Source organism: Pleurodeles waltl, chromosome 1_2 (assembly GCF_031143425.1).
Source record: "Pleurodeles waltl isolate 20211129_DDA chromosome 1_2, aPleWal1.hap1.20221129, whole genome shotgun sequence".
NCBI classification, from domain to species: domain Eukaryota; kingdom Metazoa; phylum Chordata; class Amphibia; order Caudata; family Salamandridae; genus Pleurodeles; species Pleurodeles waltl.
In genome coordinates, this window is record NC_090437.1 from 335017422 (window position 1) to 335038710 (window position 21289).

Below are 21289 nucleotides of genomic sequence, written 5' to 3' on the forward strand. Positions count from 1 at the left end.
CTCTGAGATAAATTAATTAATTCATGATGCTTCCGAGTACTTTTGAGATGTATTGCAATGTAAAGGCACCACAAAAAGAGGGAATCATATTCACCAAACAACCAATAGCGATAAATGTAAGACAGAACTATTCCTCTGGGCGGAGCTCAAAAACACTCTATTTATAAATTCAGAGCTGACAATCCAGACCTAAAAATAAAAGTGACACTGTAACCCAGGCTAACAAACACAAATGATGGACGGAATGCGGAACCAATCAAACATTCACACCCAGTCACAGATCTGGGTTTAATCCATCAATTCTTTTGCTCACCATGCCACCCCAGTTTGGACCCAGCCATATGGAAATCAGTCTCGACCCTGTTCCCCATGGGAACAGTCCAGCCTGAACTGCCAGGCCACTTGTTCTTTTTGCATTTGTCGCCCTAAGTGGGAAGGGTATGCCCAGATGTGGGTCCCTTACTCCCCATGCCACTGGAGTCAAGCTATCCTGGCTGATGAAGGGTGATACCCTTAAACCGGTCCTAGGATGTTTGTTTCCAGTCCAGAGAGGGCCTGGCTTGGCAGTTCGGGCTGGATTGTTTCCATGGGGAATAGGGTCAAGACTGATTTACATACGGCTGGGTCCAAACTGGAATGGCATGGGTAGCCAAAGAAATGATCTATTGAGGCCCAAATCTCTGTACTAGGGGTGAATGTTTGACATTGTTCAACGTTCCGTCCATCACTTGTTCTTTTTTCACTTGTCTTTTTGCACTGTAACCCACAGCACAAAATGCTGTAGATTCAGTTGAGTTACAACACTAGTCGGAAACCTGACACAAAGATCATTTGTTATACAGTAGAAGGTAGCTTGACCCAGTCTCCAAATCCATGTAACCCTTTTTCTACAGCTGCTATGGTTCTTCTAGGAGGGCCACATGACCAGACCTTTTGGCTTCTCACACAGTGATATAAACTGCTGCATGTGCAGTATGCAACCAGGAAAAAATAAAAGCAAAAAAAGCTGATTAATATGTTTCCAAGTAGGCGGCCGAGTTTGGCATAAAATCACTGACACATTTTTTTTTTTTTAAAAGAGGAAACACATTTTCCAAAGTGTCGTGTTTGAACATAAAGCACAAGTGTGAATGGTTGTGTTGGCATAATTCTCATGGATACCTTATCAACTCAGCTGTGTATATAATAATAATAAATGGCCTAATTCACAAAGCAGATAGAAAGGGGAAAAATGCACATAATGAAAATGTTAACTTGTACGATTACACAGCTTCTATAGGGCTAATTAAGAAAGTTCTCCTGCACAAAATATGCACAGTGCAAATATGCTCCCATTAGAGTTTGTACCAATTATCCACTTTTTGTGTGCAAAATGGTACCTCCCTGCTCACCTCTGACTAGGTTGCTCCTCAGTAGTACATTCTGGTTCCTACTGTTAGAAGCAACAGGTTGGTCCAACCAAAAAAAATGGCAGCACGAGCTTGTAAAATGCTAAATAGTGCAACAGTTACAGACATCTGCAGCTCACACGTTTCCGCCCTGATGGACAGGCTTGATCTTTCATCTTTCGGAGACTGCTCAAGTGTGTACCATTGAGTTGCATAATCGCAATATACATCATTTGTGAACACAAATAGAAACATTAGTGCAGTCACTTTGTACGTTTTTTTTTTTCATAATTAATGCCGGTGTTCCTAATTATTTATCACTATACCTTGTTCGCTAACATATTGCTATAATAGATGCGGAATAACTGGAATCCAGTCTGCGTCCGGCTGCGGCACTGAACAAGCACATGTGTTTGCAAAACTCCTGACCCTGGGCACTTGGAGGCTGGGCTTTTCCCATAGGTCCCTTTCTGAAACATCTTGAACACCCCCACTTCTCATTTCTTGTCGTACAGACTAGGCCCAAGGTTCAAAGAGGTGGTATGATGGAAGTCAGGGGATGATGGTAGTTGGGGGGGATACTCATCATGGTAGTGCAGGGGGTCTGACGCGTCTAACATATGGAGCAGGGCACAATACCCGGCTTTTGTGCTTCTCTTTCTAGGAAAAGAGAGGGCAAGAGCACATTTGCTGTCTCTGGCATTATGTTGTTACCTCTGGAACAGCCTGGCCTCAACATGATAGCCCAGCGGGGCGGGCGGGAAGCACACACACACATTCTTTCACACAGAGACATGCACGCACGCACATCCATTAACAACACTCATAACATTCAAACATGCACACACGCACCAAACATTCATTTTTAAAACATCACACACACACATTCTTTCACACACGCACGCACAACCATTAACACTCATAACATTCAAGCATGCACGCACCAAACATTCATTTTAAAAGTTCACACACACTTATTCTTTCACACACACACGCATGCACATCCATTAACATTCATAACATACAAACATGCACACACGCACCAAACATTCATTTTAAAAGATCACACACACACACACACTTACCTTCAGCCTCCGAGGTCCCAGGAGGGTTGGGACTGCTGCCTTCCCTCATTGGCTGACCCCAGCCTCGTCACAGAGTGGGATGGGGTCAGTGAGACTGCTGACCCAAGTGTCACTGATTGACACTCGCCCTGGGCGCTTCAGGGCTTAAACCTGAAGCGCCCAGGTCAAAGTCAATGGGTGACGCTTTCCTCATCACCCAGGGGAGGACCTTGAGGCACCTTTGCTGAGCCGAGGAGGTTACGCCCATAGGAGATGTGACTTCCTCAGCCCAGCAAAGTTCAGCTCAGGCAGCCAGGAGTCTGCGCAAATCGCGCATGTCTGCTCCTGGCTGCCTGACCTGAACATGAAGAGTGTCTGTCAGGCTGACCTTTGTTCAGCCTGACAGGCACTCTTCATGAGAGACAAAAGGTGGGGGGGCGTGGCCCCTCCACCTTAAAGGACGAGCCACGCCTGTGATAGCCAATTCACAAGATGAGACAATGGATCTCTTTTCCGAATGCTTTTCTGCAAGTAAAAGCCCGAAATCCGACCCAAATTGGATTTGCTCACACAGAAATTCTACCTATAGCGTATAAGTTGTTGGGAAGGAATGTAAAACCAGTGGCAGGCTGAGGGTGGTCCACTGTTGAGTCCACCAGCGCAACTTATGGACTACCCACAAATTCATACGTGTGTGGGCTTTCACCAACAGTTGTAAACTGTTTTCCATTCCGAAAACGCCTGAAAATTTTCACTTGGCATGGGTAGGAAAAAGTGTGTTTCAAGGTGGCAATGAAAAAGGACCAAAATTAATAGTGCTGTGGGTGAGAGGATTTCAATAATCTACACAGAAACACAAAAAAATATGAAAAGGCACATTTGCCTCAACTTATAACGTGAAATATGCATGTTACGTTTCAAACGTCGAAATGTGTGAAAGGATTGTCTTTAGACCCTCGGTATCTGATTTTTTCTGGGCTCCTCTCAGTCCCTCGTGAAAGCCAGCAACACTTTTGGGTTCTTTGGTGCTTGGGTGCGAAAGGGCCTGGATGAGTGCAGTCCCTCTCCTGAATCAACTGATTCTTGTATAGGGTTTACAGAATCAAGGCTTTCTGCATATGGTGTGCTCAGTCTAGGGTAAAAGGATTCCTAGTGCACGTCAGGAGATGCCCTGCTCATTTCAGGGCATCCTCTTCCCCAACTCTCAAGTACACTCATGCTCTGCTACGTGGATCCCAGCCGGCGTGACTGGTGTCTCAGAAGTGGAACGGCAGTTTTCTTTTGTTCACATGATGGTCGAGTGTCTTTCCCATGGCTGATGGATGGTGGTACAGTGTGCATGACTAAGGTCAGATGGCAAAGCCAAATTGCGTATCAGTAAAACCCCCTTGAAGAGGGCCGGGTCTGGCATTACGTTTGAGTGCTAGGGCGTTAGTCGACAGGGTGCCTTCTGAACCATGAGAGGGGTTGTATGAACTAAAGGTAAAATACCCTTTCCCCAACACACCTGGGGAAAACAGTTGTTAAAACATGCATCTCAGACACATGTCAGAAAAGATCTGCTATGGCCTTGCTTGTACTACTGACCATTAGGCAGATACATGCAGGCGGATATCTCCCAGTAAATTCATTACTTCGAGTATAAGCCTCTCTCTCCCTCTTCACAGCCCCTGCTTGTGGAGATGCATCCTCAATCCACATGTAGGCACACAACTTTTTAAAAAAAAGGAAAAATACTGTTCATCTAAAATTGTGTCATTTAAACAAACAGTTAAAAGACCTATAGAACAAACTGGCTCTGGCAAGGCCTATCTATGAGAAGAAGGCATTGCTTTTACAAAGCAACAGAAAGAATCTATGATCTGCACGCAGAAATTGTTCACGGAAACAAATGGCCTAAGTGCAACCTACAGGTCAGTTTCTCTACACAATTGTTCTGATTATTATTACAGTGGGTAACAATGAGGATTACAATATAAGCAGGTATGGCAGACTGCTGAAGTAAACCGAGTGGAAAATTTAGCATATAACAACCTTTTCTGAGTGAATAGAAAATTCTTCGGAGGAGAATACTTAAGGTCTTGTGAGAGCAATGAATTCCTACAGACATTAACTGAAAGAATGTATCTATGCAAGTGTTGGCTTCAACAGCTTAAGGAACAGCTGTGATGGGAGTTCTGTTGCCTTGGCCAATATCCCCCACCTTCCTGTGCTTTAGCACAAAACTCTACTACTTGTGAAGTCTTTTAACAAGAATCTAAAAACTTTCCCCTTCTTCGGCAACCTGGAAAACTGTTCCAACTCAGTTCTGCTACAAAATACTCTCCTCGTTGCTAGAACGCACCTCAAAGCGCAGTGATATTTTCCCACTGTACAATTGTGTGCTTCCCAATTCCCCGTTCCTCCATTCCACCCCACATCCTTCCTCTAACACACTTGTTTCTTTTCTGCATGTTGTTAATTAGAAGCTATCTATTACCAATCTCAAATGTATATTGTTCAATTCAGAGCAATATCATGCTATAAGGTGTTTTGAAACAACCTAAAGAATACATTAAAAAAAAAAATACCTTCATAGAAATTCTACCATCCTGCAATGAATAACTTATATAGAGTAAGGATTATTTTATAATTGTAAGCAAACATAACTCCCACCTCTGAAATCCGAGCAGAGTTATTGACTTTGCCAATGCCTGTTTGGTTTTGCATATTTTATGGTCAAAAGCATTCAAACTTGGCCTCCATTAGTTGCGCATGTATGCACATTTAAGGTCCATTAGCTTGACATGTACTTTAATAAAGCATATCAAACAATTCCAAGATGACTGTCCAGGCATCTATCTGAATACATGTGCGCACATAATTCAATATTGGAATGATTTTTATAATTTGAACAAAAAAATACATTCCAATGTGTCCACTTACACACAACCACACAGGTGGATGCATGCAATGTTTTATATTCAAAGTATAACGAACACAATTTCAAGATGTCCGCCGGCACACACACACACACGCTTAAGCACAGCACCCATATTGTAATATATTTTTTTTATTATAATGTCGGAATGCCATTTTTCAATGAAGAATTGAGAAAATAAAGTAAGTGCATGAGTGACACACAAACAGAGAGAAACAATAGAAACGAGCAGCCTGGTAGCTGGGTACTGCTGCCAGACACTTACAAAAACATTAAAACAAACAAAAAAAGATAAAAACGGCAGACAGCAGAAAAGAGAGGTGGGGGAGGAATAGGCAGCCAAACAGGAGTGTGCTTTTGCTGGGTACTCGCAAAATTATTGTAAAAATAAAATACAAAAAGAAAAACAATGAAGCAGGATGGAAAGGGACAGGCAATGGAAGAAACAGACAAGCAGCAGCGAGGAAGCAGAAGAAAGAGTTGAGACCGAGCAAAGAGCAAGGAAAGCCATGCACTTCTATAAAGTGCTAGAACAGAAATGAAAAATAATTCCCTGCTGTAAGCAGTGGAAGGATACAAATCATCCTATCAAAATGATAGTAAAGAAGCATTGTTCCTGGGAAGGGACAAAGAAAAGAATATAGCGGAAGGTTATTGAATCAGGATCAAACAGACAGAAAAGAAAGCTGTTCTATTGTGAGAAAGAGGCACCCCCACAGCCCACTTTATGTATTGTATTGTAGGCAATAGGTGACCCCTCAATTCAATCAGGCAGCTATTATGTATTTATAAAAGGTACTTAAGTGATATGTCAGTTGTACCAAAACTCATTGCATGCTTTCCCATCACTGAGCATCGCAAATGTTTACTCAAGTCAACAAACGCAGCAACATCACCTTCTCTACCTCTACCTTCATCCGCAAATGGTTTTAAACAAACACGTGAATAAAAGTTGGCCGTCTGTGTGCACTCCACTGCAAACATTCCCATGAAATCTCTGTGCATTCTCCTGCACACACTTCCATGCAACAATGTGCACTTCACTGTACACACTCATGCAAGCCGGTGCTCACTGTGGAAGGTCACTCGGATAAACTTCTTATACGGACTCCGCACTGCTGAGAAACAGATGGCAAAGAGGTCCACGTTCATATCCCTTCCTGCCAGGGTATGCCCCGTCAGCCTGACTGGCAACCCGACCGACCTCAAACTAGTCCCTGGAAACTGCTGTGGCGGTGGAGAACATTTCCAACTGACCCTTTAGTCTGTTGACTCAGTGATAATGAATGGCTACAGACTTCAGTGCCAGTAGCATAAAAACACCATCAAAAATCTTCAACAGCCAGGAAGTGCAAAAACCACTGAATTTGACACGCAATGGGCGAAATATCCTGTGGATAATCGACATAAGCGTTCTGTGCCACTGGCCTTTTGTCTGCATTGGACTTTAATGTAAGGATGCGTAACACGTACCAAACTGCTTCGTGTTAACGCTTTCCACATAACGAGGAAGAATGTTTTTTATCACACAACTAGAGCAATAAAGGCATTAAGGAAACGAATGCATGTATGAAAAAGGCTCAGAAGACAAAACGAATGAAGACGATTTTACGATACCTTGATAAGCCCACTAAACCACAAGTAAAGAGTTGAAATCCACTGGCTTAGAACCACTGTTAGGGCAGGGGAGTGCCCCAACCCCCCGCCACCACCCCCTCACGAGCAGCTGCAGCTGCAATCCTTTTACTACAAAACGATAATAAGCTATGTTTATAATCATTTTGTAGTGAAAGGGGTGGGGCACTGGGGTGACGAGCACTGGGGCAGCCAAACACACATGCGCACTGTGCTCTCTCCAGCCCACCACTGTGTTGCTGGTCTGGAGAGAGCAGTCACAGACTCCCAGTCTGCTTGGGAGTGCCCTGCCTGGGTGCTCCCAGCCAATCTAGATGCTACTCTGAGTAGCGTTAGGATTGGCCGCAGGGCAGGAGGAGCGGCGCGGTGGTGGCAGCAGCGACGATGTAGGTAAGTGTTTGATTGTATATAAAGATAATAATGTTTGCACACAAATGTATTAAACTGTGCCTAACATACAGAACTTTTGTAAACATGCGTTTAATAGGTCAATACTAATGGGTTTAGAAAGCACAGTCTTGTATTGAGGCCTTTCCGTGTCACACTATTTAGCTTCATATCCTTTTACTTCCTAATAATCCAGGTGCATGGTTTGAAACAGAGTAAACCAGTGCAGATTTGTATGGCCTTTTTTCAGCATATATAGCACAAACTTGGCCCTTGTGCATTCAAGCATAATGCAACAGACCCAGACTAGTTACACCTTTGTTGTTAGGGTCAAGCCTGCGAGTGCATGCACTAGCTCATGTGTCTTGCTTTCAGGACTCTGTTGTGTATAATAAAGGGCTTGAAGTCCGCCTGTCACTCACCATTTGTTGATTTGTGTGGCACTCTTCTTTACACCCTCCTAGTTCGTCAAGGTATGCCTGGCATCATTTCCATTAGTTCCTCTGTGTGGAGCAGGGACGATGGATTCAACTTAGTGCCCGTCCACTGCTCCTGATGTGACAGAGGTACTGTAATGTTCTTTTAACCTTCTAGTGACCTGCAAACAGAAGGCTCTTGACTGGCAAAAACGTGCCCAGCAGGACATACAGAACTGCAAAGTTTTATTTTTTAAAGATAACTTTCTTTTATTTTGTCAAGTCGTCTTTTCTTACTTTCCTCTCATGTTTTCTTTTGTTTTTGCTCGTGGACGCTCTTCTCAAAAGATGACAATTAACTTGTTTGAAATACTGCCAAGCAACAGTGTTTCTTTATTATGTGTGATGCTTTAACACATAATCAAGCAGTACAACCCAATCCACCCTACTCCAATCCGCTCCACTCGAATCCGCCCCAACCCAACCCAGCCTAATCTGCCCCACTCCAATAAAAAACAATCTGCACCAATCCATAACAATTTGCCCCACTCCAATCCAAAACAATCCAATTTGCCCCACTCCAACCCAAAACAATCCAATTTGCCCCACTCCAATCCAAAACAATCCAATCTGCCCCACTCCAATAAAAAACAATCTGCACCAATCCATAACAATTTGCCCCACTCCAATCCAAAACAATCCAATTTGCCCCACTCCAACCCAAAACAATCCAATTTGCCCCACTCCAATCCAAAACAATCCAATCTGCCCCACTCCAATAAAAAACAATCTGCACCAATCCATAACAATTTGCCCCACTCCAATCCAAAACAATTCAATTTGCCCCACTCCAATCCAAAACAATCCAATTTGCCCCACTCCAATCCAAAACAATCCAATTTGCCCCACTCCAATCCAAAACAATCTGCCCCACTCCAATCCAAAACAATCTGCCCCACTCCAATCCAAAACAATCTGCCCCACTCCACTCTGCTGCTTTCCAATCCAAAACAATCTGCCCCACTCCAATCCAAAACAATCTGTCCTACTCCAATCCAAAACAATCTGTCCTACTCCAATCCACAACAACCTGCCCACACCAATCCATTGTAACCTACCCCACTCCAATCTGCTCCACTCTAATACAAAACAACCTGCTGCACTCCAACCCGCCCCACTGCAACCTGCCCCACTACAATTGCAAACATCCCTCTCCAATCCAAAACAATCTGCCCCACTCCAATCCAATCCACCTCACCCCAATCAAACCCACTTGAGTCTACCACAATCTGCTCCACTTCAACAAAGTCAACCCCGCACAAATCCAATCCACCACACACCAATCCAATCCAATCCACCCCAATCCACTATAGCCCAATACACCCTACTCCAGTCAAATCCACCAACCCCTTTCCCATCCACTGTACTTCAATCCATCCCACCCCACTTCCATCCAACCTACCCTACCCAATCATCCCACCCACTCCAGTCATTCCACCCCACTCCAATCCAACCCACCCTACTCCAATCCAACCCACCCAAATCAAGTCCACCACTACCCACTCCACCTCACTCCAATTTAATCCACCCCACTCCAATACAATCCACTTTAATCCACCCCACTCAGTCCAATCCAGTCTACATTAATCCACCCTAAACCACTCATCCACCCCGCTCCAAACCACATTAATCTACCTCATTTCAACCCAGTACACTACTCTCCAATCTATACACCCCACATCAATCCAGTCCATCCCACTCCAACCTAATCCACCTCACTGAAATCCACCCTACTCCAATCCAATCCACCTCATTCCAGTCCAATCTACCACAATCCACTCAAATCCACCCCAACCCAATCCATGCCACCCCACCCAACCCCTGTTCAATCCACCCTATTCAAATCCACCCCACCACACCATAATCTATCCCACTTAATCCAACCCACCCCACTCCATCCAATCCACCCCACTCTCATACACTTCAATCCGATACACCCCAATCTGATATACCCCACTCCACCCTACTCCAGTTCAATCCACTCCAGTCCATTCCAATGCACCCCACCACAATCCACCTCCTCCAGAGCACCCCACCCAATCCACCCCAACCGATTTCAATCCTATCAACCCCACTCCAATCCAGCCCACCCCAATCCAATCCACCTCCCTCTACCCCCAATCCACCCACTCCATCCCAGTTCAGTCCACCACACTCCAATCCAATCCATCCAGCCTACCCCACTTCAAACCACACCACTCTAATTCACTTCACTCCAATCCACCCTATTACAATCCATCCTACCGCAATCTATCCCACCCATACCAGTTCAGTCCACCCCACCACACTCCAATTCACCCCACCTCCATGCAATCTACCTCACCCCAATCGAATCCAATCCAATCCACACCAATCCAATCCACCCAACCCTTCTCCAATCCAATCCACCCCACTCAAATCAACACCACTTCAATCCACCCAGTCACTCCATTCCACCACACTCTACTCAGGTCCACCCACTCTATCCCAATCCAATCCACCCTATCCGAGTCCTCCCAACTCCAATCCATCCAGTCCACCCCAATCCAATCCAGCCCACCTGACTCCAATACAATCCACCCACTCCAATCTAATTCATCCCACTCCAGTCCAACCAGTCCAATCCAATCCAATTCACCCAACTCCAGTCCAGTTTACTCCACAGTCCAGTCCACATTAATCCACCCTACTCCAGTCGACTCCACCCCACTCCAAACCACCTTAATCTACCCCACTTCAACCCAGTACACCCCTCTTCAGTCAGTCCATCCCACATCAATTTATTCCATCCTACTCCAATCCACCCCACTCTAATCCACCCCAACCCAATACAATCCACCCCAATAAAATCAATTCCACCCACCCCTATCCAATCCACCTCAATCAATCCAATCTACCCCACCATACCCTAACCCACCCCACTCAATCCAGTCCACCGACTCAATCCGATATGCCCCACACAAATCCATCCCACTCTAGTCCAATTCACTCCATGCCATTCCAATCCACCTCAATGTAATCTATCCCAGTCCAATCCATCCCAGTCCAATCCAACCCACACCAATCCAATCCACCCCAAGCCACCTCCTCAGAGTACCCCACCCTATTTCAATCCACTCCAACCCACCCCACTCCAATCCCCATTACTCTATCCCAATCCACCCTACCCATCCCAGCCCACTGCACTCCAATCCAATCCAATCCATCCAACCACACTCCAATCCACCCCACTCCAGTATAACCCACTCCAATCCACCCCACTACAATCCAATCCAATCCAACCCACTCCACCGCCACTTCTATCCAATCAATCCATCCCACTGTTCTCCAATCCACCCAACTGCCATGCAATCCAACCCAATCTACTCCAATCCAAATGCAATCGAATCAAACACGCCCCACCCCAATCCACCCCACCCCAATCCACCAACTCACTCCAATCCACCATATTCTACTCTAGTCCTCCCACTCTATTGCAATCCAATTCACCCAACCCGATCCCAGTTCAGTCCGCCCCACTTCAATCCATCTAGCCCACCAAACTCCAATTCAGCCCACCCCAATCCAATTCACCCACTCCAATCCAATCCACCCCACTCCAATTCAATCTAATTCACTCCACTCCACTGAAATCTAATCCACTCCTGTCCAATTGACTCCATTCTAGTCTAAACCAGCCCACTCCAGTCCAATCCACCCCAGCTCACTCCATTCCAGTCCCCCCACACCACCCCACCCAACCCATTTCACCCCACCCCTATCACTCCAATCCACCCACTCCAGTCTAATCCACACACTCAAATCCACCCCAACCCCATACACCTCATACCAATCCACCCACTCTACCATAATCCAATCCACCTCATACTCCAATCCACCCCGCTACCTCAGTCCACCCCAACCCACTCCGTTCTATTCCATCCCACTCTACTCACCTCTACGATACTTTCTGCCACTAAACTAACTCAACTCTGACTCTCCAATCCTCCTACTCCACTCTACGACATTCAAACAAATCCACACTATGACACTCCACTCTGGTATACAACATGGCAAAACACATTGCCAAAGGCAATAGCTCTTGTACAGATGAGATCTACTGGCTTTGCCAAATGCTCGTTTTTCCTATGGACAGGGAGGCTAAGTTAGGTGAGACTTTGGGCCGAGGCTCGAATTCAGTTTTTAAAGGACAGCTCTAACCACTAGGCCACATCTCCTGCCTTGATGCATGAGCATGAAACCTGGTCCAATCTCATTTGCGTTCTTAAGAAAATAACAGGTCACTCACTCCCTTAATCATCTAAGAATATTGAGGCCGGCTAAAGAGAAGGGTAAGTCCAAGAATTAGGGTTACTCTGATGACTTAGCTTAGTGACTGAAGCTCAGTGTAAGAAAGTCGAAAAAAGCTAGACAGGAGCAGAGTGCCTCTAAAGTGTCAAAATATGAAGAAAATGGCATCTCATATTTTTAGGGCATGTCTTAATGACAAAGTAGATGTAAATTTGTAATCTTTTGTAAACAGCGTAAATATCTTTTTGTAGATGAGTTGTTTGCCAGTATCGTATAAAGCTGTACCCGAATCCCAAATATCTAATTTTATTGTATTTGGGTATGACTGAATCGGTTTCCACTGGCATATTCAAATAGTCTCCCAGAGTGGTATTTGATAATGCAGTGTCAGAAACAGGTGACGCTTTATCTTCCGCAGACACGCTGAACCATTGACAAAACCTTAAAGTCACTCCTGGAGTGATCTGTCCGTCAGCAGAGTTACTGAAGAGTGGCTGCCTATTTTCTATAGCTCCAAACCTACATTTCTGGACAATTTATTTCAGCGTTATTAACCCATACGAATTTTGTGATCGCCTTCAGATCTTTTATGTCCTGTCTCAAACTTCAGACTGGTCAGATGGGGTGGGACTCTCAAAGCAGAAAGCCAATAAAGATGTGTTATTTGACAGCCGATTGTAAAATGTGACTTGCCCATCTCTCTTGGCCATATGGGTCTCAATTATCCGATAGCGCATGTGGACATTTCTAGGTTTACATTTCAAAAATATTCAAATAAGGAGTAAATCTTACGCTCTCAGGAGAGTACAAAATACCTTCTTTATGAAAAGAGATAAAAACAAACCAAGACAAATGGGGGCAGCAGTACACTTCTTGCTTAGGCAGCACTGCAGCAGTAAAAATGGACTTATTACAGGGACTTCCATGCATTACCTTTTAGAATCAATACATACACATCAGAATATCTTTAGAAGGCCCTGAGTAATTTTGTCTGGCAAGGCATAACTCTAAGGGTGGCTAAAAATTATTGCTAACACCAAGAGGTAAAGGTGGTGTGGGTTTTCCAAATATCAGTAGGTACTACAGGATGAAACAACTGAGAATTGTAGGAGAGCGGTTTAAAAAGGAGTCTGACAAATACTGGTTCAGCAAGTAGAGGACAGCTGTAGGTAGAGCTCTACGGGACATGATTTGGTTACCAGCAAACATAGATTTCAAATGTGCATGTCAGTCAGCTCACGAGCACACTTGAGGTTTGGGGCACTGTTGCCTTAAGACACAATACTAAGCACTCCCTATCTTCTTTAACACTTATTCAGGACAACGCAGACTTTACCCTTGCTTTAAGGTTTACATCTCACCTGCACTGGAGAACAGGGGCCTACCAAAGAATATCCAGTATGTTCCTCAAGGGAGACACTAGTCCGTCATTAAGCGCGTCACCTGCAGATGACAGAAGCTGTCATGGCCTCTCACCTAAGGGGACAAATAATTAGCCACATACCAAGGCACCAAAGGGTGGATCACAGGACTATTCAAATTCCCATGTGCTTACATGAACAGATGGTCTAATGCCTTACAACGCAAACTACATGCTAAGAGATGGGAAACATTATGGAGGGACATGTATAAATATAACCTCTGGATGTATCATAAAGAATTGGCCCTAAAAGATATTACAAGACTGTACCGAACACTAAAAACACTTTATAGGATGTTTGCCCATACTGCCACAAAGAAGGAATGGTGGAGAGGTGGGCACACCCTTACATGTTTGGTGGGAATGTCTCGAGATGCAAAGATTTTGGAAGGAAGTCTTGGCGCCGTAGAAGAGATGATAGGTCTACACATACTTCACTTGGTTTTTTTTTCAGGGACTTTCAGTGTTTTTTAACATATAGTAGTTTTTATTACTATACATTAATCCAATCACCAGCCATGTGTGGTGGCAGTTGGCCACAGTGAGTGGGTGTATAAGAGTGTGGGTGGGTCTGTGAGAGGGGGCATGGGTGCCTAAGTGGGTCTGTGAGTGGGTACGTAAGGGTCTGATTGGCCTGGGCTTGTGAGTGGGTGCATGAGAGTCTGACTGGGGCTGTGTGTGTGTGCGCAAGGGTCTCAGTAGGTCTGTGTGTGGGTACATAAGGCTCTCAGTGGGTGTGTGAGAGGGAGAAATATTGAAAGAGAATGAGAAAAAGAGTGAGAGGGAGGGAGAAAAAGAGTTTTAAAGGATTTGATATATCTGATACTTGAAATGAAATATTTCTGCACAAATTAAAAACGAAAATTTCTTTTGTCAATTTAAAATATTAAAATCACCATTAAGTATGAGCCTTAAACATTTGAAGTTGAAAAAAATTAAAGGAGGAAAATCACTAGGGTTACACCTAGACTCGAACCATCAACGCTCAGGGTGAAGGTCTGGGACCGTCACCATTAGGTTAGCTATGTTTTTTTTAATGCTTTTGTTGTCCCCAACAGTCTCTCTGGGACCATGGGGGACCCTCAAGGCCTCCCCTGCAGTTCAAAGTGATTTGTTTGATTTTTTTTTTATTTTTTGCCTTTTAGGGGCTATCTGGGACTGCATGGGGAGCCTCAAGGGCTCCCCCGTGGTCCGAGTCGGCCCACGCCTCCTGCATGAGCTGCCATTGCTCCCCAGGCACGGAGCTGCTTTTGATAGCAGCTCCCTGCTTCCTGGAGCAATGTTTTAATCTGTCTTCCATGCACGCACGCACATGAAGGAAAGACAGATGAACTCTACTTTCTGACAGGGGGACCTATCAGAAAGTGGAGTTATGTGAAAGCAGAATTATGGTGGTTCCCGGAGCTCTAGGGGGGCCACGCACCCCCTGCACCAAATGTATTCAATGCCCCAGGGAGGTGGTTGTCTCCGGGGCTGCGGTTGGGCCACGTGCCCCCGCTGCACCTAATGTATTTAGTGCGCCAGGGAGGTGCTGGTCCCAGGGGCTGCAGAGGGGGTGCTCACCTGCATTTTAATTGTTTCATACCCTGGGGAGGTGGTGGTCCCTGGGGCTGCAGAGGGCTGCACGTCCCCGCAGTAACGTTGATTAAAGGCCCAGGGAGGTGGCAGACCCCGGGGATGTGGGGGAGGCCACTCTAACAAATCACTTAGCCTCTGGGGAGGTGGTGGTCCCTGGGGCAGAGGTCAGCCAGCACATATCTTCATCGCCCCAGGGCAGTCTCAAGCCGAGTCCCAACATGGCTGACAACAATTCCTTGTTGAAGTGTTGTCAATCATTCAGATCTCAGCTTGAGATCGGAAGGGGTCGCAAACCTTCGCGTACCTATATATACAAATTTATATTTCCTTTCATTTCTCTGAAACAAATGAACAGATTTACACCAAATAACAAAAAGGCCTCTTTCTGGACCAAGAGCTACCTTTCTGCCAAATTTGGTGTAATTCCGTCCAGTGGTTCGGCACTATCACTGTTCAAAATCCCTATGGAAAAATGAATAGGGAAAACATGTTTTGGGACCCCCCCCTTTTTCTCGGCCCCCGCTTGACAGATCACCCTGAAACTTTCCAGGCAGCAACTAAAGTGGCATCTGTTGTTTTTAGGAACATTTTGGGAACATTCATCAAACGGCACCTACGTTATTAGCAAAATAAAAAAACGCTTTTTCTATAGAACTATCACTACCTAGTGGCAATTGCCACTAGGTAATACACACTCACACATACACACACACACACAAACACACACACAAACACAGGGAAGACCACATTTTGGAAATTTCAGTAATCAATTTTTGATATTGCCAAGCTGGCATTTGGCACTACAACCCTTAAATGAAGAATAGGGATAATATTAAGTGCCATCCTGTACTGGTGGTTTAATTCCAGCACAAATTTATTTTGTTCCAGACAGGCCTTCTTCAGACTGAGTCCAAAAGGTTATTACCACTAGATCTGGGTTTGGGACTGAAACCATCACAAATGTCAACATTATTTCTTATTAATTTGATTATATATTCCATATCTCAGCATTTGGATAATTTATTGCCAGCCAATGTGATCCAGCCTATTCATCTTTATCTGCTAAGAAAACATTTATGATCTGTGACTCAAGGTCTTAAATAATTGAAATGCAGTCACCCCTCTGTGTAACATATGTTCTAGGTGGCTAGACCTTCCACAGCTCACTTCTAGAAATTACCTATATGCCCATCCATATGCCTTTAGGGGACTAAATGGTGCTGAATTTTTTAAATGGAAAAAATTATTGCGCTTGAGTCTACAGTGAGAACATCATAATTGACAATGCCCTAGTTGATCACAAAATCAGGGGTGACTGAGAGGTCACTGATGTCTGAGACGCAATCTTATACGTTTGTATGGAAGATATTCAGTTGCAGGTTTTCCCTATCTTGCTTACTTGGTTCACTACCTTATTTGCGATATTGAATAACTCGGTAGGAACTATTCAGATGCCGACGTAAAATGTAAATACTCATAGTTAGAATGCTTACATTTCTTCTGTTATGGCTAAATGTAACCTGCTAGGATACGTTTACCTCTCTATGCTTTAAAAAAACAAATGTTATTAAAAAAATAAATAAAAGGAAGACCAGTCAGAATTTTTTTAACAGATAGGTTGTGCTGCCTGATATTACACTGTCAAATAATGACTGAAAGTGGTTGTGTGAAACGTTACCAGTGACCTGTTTGATATATGGAATAAAGTACACCCTGTTGCACATTATAATGATACTGCAAGTCACTGAGGACTGCCATGACCATATAGAGGAACCGAGGTTACTTATCAAGTCCATTTGTAACAAAGGTGGTAGAGCCATCAAACAAGCATCTGACAGGAAGCTGCTCCAAAGGTTATGGCCCTCTTAATGACATAAAAGATGCAGCTATTTCTTTATGGCCTAATGGGTGGTGCCACTGCTGATAATGTACCACAGGCTGGTAAGCAATGTTTAGTAAAACTGAAGAAGAGGCAGTTTCAGGCCTCTCTACTCCATCAAATCACCACTCCAGAATCTTATCCACGAGCATACCTCTTTTTCATCTAGGCATGCCTCCCACAGCATGGTGACTCTCCATCAAATGACATACTCGAAAGAGCCAAAACTAGCACTGACAAAGAAAAGGCAAGTAATTAATTGGCTGCATACTGGGCAATGATAGCTGAAGTCAGTGCCTGCTCTCCAGGAGACCCCATCATTTATTTGGACAAAAGTGGAATCGGCAGCGAGCACCGTATCAACTGCCTCCTGTCAGGCAGTGAAAGTCCCCATGGTAGAGGTCTAAGTGTTAAGTGAGTAGTTGAATTATTAACTTGGAAGGACAGAAATCTAGAGAGGGGGCTCTAATGGGTGGCGTCCAGAAATAAAAAAATAATCTTTCTAAAACTTGGTTTAAATAGCTTCGTGAATTGAGAGGATGCACTAGATATTGGTCTAACCTGTAAGCCATAGGTTCAAACCCAAACCCATTCACCACAATGCACACACAAAGTAAACCACCCCTCCGCAGCAAGGGCAGAATAGCACTCCCCTCCGCAGCACGTTCACAGCACTTATCCACCTTCCTACATACAGCTGAGGAAAATATTTTCCAACATTCTCATTTCGCCCCGAATTTTTAATTAGAAAGTAAGTTCTTTAGAAAAAATATACGTAGCTAGTTTTAGATGGGTGATATGAGAAAAGAACTCTTGGGCATGACCTAGGATGTCAGGTTTGGACACGAGGCTGTAAGGTTTGTAACAAGGACAACGCTTATCAGCCCTAGGGTTTTGTGGATCAGGGTTTAATATGTTTGCAGACTGAATACATACACCTACCTGCCTTGAACCTAATCCCTTCTGAAATTAATGTATAATATTCTCAGAGATAGCAGGAGACCCCTCAATCTATGTACTATACACCCTGGCATGTGCAGACACTGGAAACTGGGAGGCATGCTTTCAGCCCGTAACTTTGAATGAATGGGAGGGCTTTGATACAATCAGTTACATATCAAACGGAGGCTGATTTGTGACCGACTCTTCTCCAGCCTTACCAGTCATTAGGAGGCACTGACTATTCTGAAAATGCAAGTTTTACTGAACAGGGCAGCCCACCTCAATATCCAGAGTCAATGTGTTTCCCAAAAGCCATTTCTCAAATAACCAGTGTCACTGGGCTTCATGTAACGTGCAAATCATATTAAAAAATATGGGTGCAAATGTTAATTTTTTTGCACGCCCATGACAGTGTAAATTATTGGATTCAAGCTCACAGCATGTAAATCCTGGTTGACTGAATGGGCATTTGTTGATTTCTACAAATTCAAATTTGCTTACTTCTGCAAAATGAATACAGTGAATGTGTATCAGTGCTTCAATAGGGAGGGGCAGGCGGTCAAGGTGGTGTTATAAAGGCAAGAGTGGTCATGCAACCTCTTACAAAACACACTTGGTTATTTTGTGGGTATTCATTGAAGTTTCCATGGCATCTCACACACTGAATGAATCCAGAAATCTTTACCTGCAAAAAGGTGGAGAAAGTCTGCTTCAGTGGTGGGAAATTAAGGGAATACCCTCATGTCTACTGGGGTGCAGAAAAAGGGGTTTCTTTGTGAAGAAGTTACTTCCCATTTGAGAAAATAAGAAAATAAAGTTTAATGTTGTGAAACTGCACAATTATACCATTCTCACTCATTAGCATTGTCCACACATTGCCAGATTCAGATCAACAGAGTTAGGCTCAAAACCACTCAGTAAAATACTGTTTGCGCGTGGTATTAGGCGGTTTTGTGACAGTTTGTAATTTTAATGGGGAATAAAGTGTAAGAACAACATCTGAAACCCATTATGGTTCTGCTTTACCTGCACAATTTCCCCCGGGTAGGTCCAGGAGGAGATTTCACATGAACTTGCTTGGAGTGATCACTACTGGGTCTTCATAGTAGTAAAATGTAAACCTTTACACTCACTTTTACAATTATCACTACTAAAAAATAAGGACCTCAATGGGACATCTGTAAGAGCAAGTAGTACATTTCCCGGATGACTACTCATGGTAATTCACAATGTACATAACTTTCCTTAACTACCCTACGGGATTTCATTGGATATAAAGTGAGAACTCTACACTTGATCGTGAAACTCTGAAATGAATACTTTAATAACTTGTTTTTGTAAATTGCCCCTTTGTGGCTTCCTGCTATCTAGGGACAATCTGACTATCGGTTCTGGCCTTCTTGTATGCTTTCGAAAATGCTATCATTCAGCCACTAAATTGGCAACAACTTCTAACAATGTCTACGTTTTAAAATATCACACACTTTTGGCATCACATCACGAGGGTCACGTATTTTGATTCTTCCTGCTATTTTAATTCTTCTTTAATTCACTGCTTTGGGTTACCTGTCATTTCGGAACATTCTTGGAAGATATCTCCTTGGGAACCACATAGCCAAAGCGCACATCAGAACCCAAAGGATGGAAAGCTCGTCCAGCATCTGCCCAAGGAAACTGAGGGTGGCATGGAAGTAAACAGATCCAATTCCTACAGCAAGCAAAAATAGAAGCAGAGGTTATAAACGGACATAGACGTGGCTTACACAATACAAGCGCCAGGGTGTGAAGGGCATGGAAGTACATTACACAAACTCTTTCAAAACTCCACCTCCCTGCCTCTCCACCCATCTCCTTTTGGTTAGCAGATTGGGATATTTCTGATGGAAATTATGTCTGACCAGTTAAACTTATTTTTTCTGGTGTGAAGAGCATGGGAGAAAATTACATAACAAACTCTTTCAAAACTCTACCTCCCTGCCTCTCCACCCATCTCCTTTTGGTTAGCAGATTACTATATCCCTGATGGAAATCATGGGATATCCTGGATATAGTTGCTGGGAGTGTATTTTGTGGACATTTACTAATGTACTATTTTGCAAACACTGTGGTTTCTGGTTGTGTCCTGGAACTAGTTCTTGGTGTCAGCTGCATTTTTTATTTAACCAGTAGAATTCCCCTTATTATATCTCTGGCCTAGATCCAGAAATCTTTTTTGCTGATGCAAGTACTACTGAGGCCAAATGCTACAAGCAACGTTCTTGCTGAGTCACACATATAGGACTAGCTCTGTTTTTCTGAATTGTCAACTGAGTTTGCAGACGTTTTGAAAAGTATTCTGCACATTGTGTCGTGAGTGACAGTTAGAGGTGTAATAGAGGTTGTCCTTACGGAGTTGTGGCTGGGAAAATGCAGCACGAATGATTTGTAAACTAACTCAACCATAATTTTATCAAAATCCGCCAACAATTGTAATCCTGTAACTACCCTTAACTGCACTGCTAAATAAAAAATCAAAAACACGGGCCTATGTGTTTTGCAAAGCAAGTGCAACACACGTCTTCCACGGCATATGTAGACTGAGAATACGTCACATGAAGAAATGTTCCAATAAACAAATAGAACAAAGGAATCAGCAATAATCTTTAAAACATGGATACTGTCTATAACCAAACAGATGTGGTTTTTACATAACGTGAGATTCCAACCATTTAGGATTAGGGAAAATGGCGCACAATTTTGTGTGTACCCTCTATGTATACCTTCCCAAATCTGGAGGCAATGTGTATGTCTAATGTGTTTGTGGATAAGGGAGTCAGTCGTTGAACTCTGCAATGTATAGTCAGGAATGAAGAAATCTATAACTTTGTAAATTAGGCTTATGTAGTCCAATACTGAATAACCAAATGCCACGACTCGATCCAGGATGAACACTTTGCAACTATTCAAACTGAATTTCCAAAGGGAATAAATATATCTAAGTGGGGCGCATGCTTAGAACAGAGAAGAGGGTAACCTGCAGGGCATATGTTTAACCAGGGCAGGGAATGCTCAGTATTCAAGCTTCTAAATTAAAATGGCTATCATAAGGTTGGCCAATAACATTCCTGTGACATCCTGTGTCAGTAAGTATACTCGGGATTCAGCTATAATGTGACATGTCTTTATTATACAGTGATATCAAGTGTTACACAACATTGCTCGAGGTTGTCCCAATGTCCTTAGGTACTTATGAGAACTAGTTTCTCAGCTCAACTGGGGGATGTCAGTATCCAATTACTACATTGGACATTTGCAACAAACCACACACCTCCGGCAGGGAGTGGAAAGGGTG

General features: G+C 43.8%; 1 protein-coding gene across 1 annotated transcript in view; it reads right to left on the reverse strand.

The window, feature by feature from the left end:
- Positions 1–21289, reverse strand: part of ACER2 (alkaline ceramidase 2) — a 105605-nt gene that overhangs the window by 32294 nt on the left and 52022 nt on the right. Inside the window, exon 3 of the mRNA XM_069239259.1 lies at positions 19525–19666. Within this exon, the coding sequence (XP_069095360.1) occupies positions 19525–19666 (142 nt within the window). The remainder of the gene's footprint in view (positions 1–19524; positions 19667–21289) is intronic.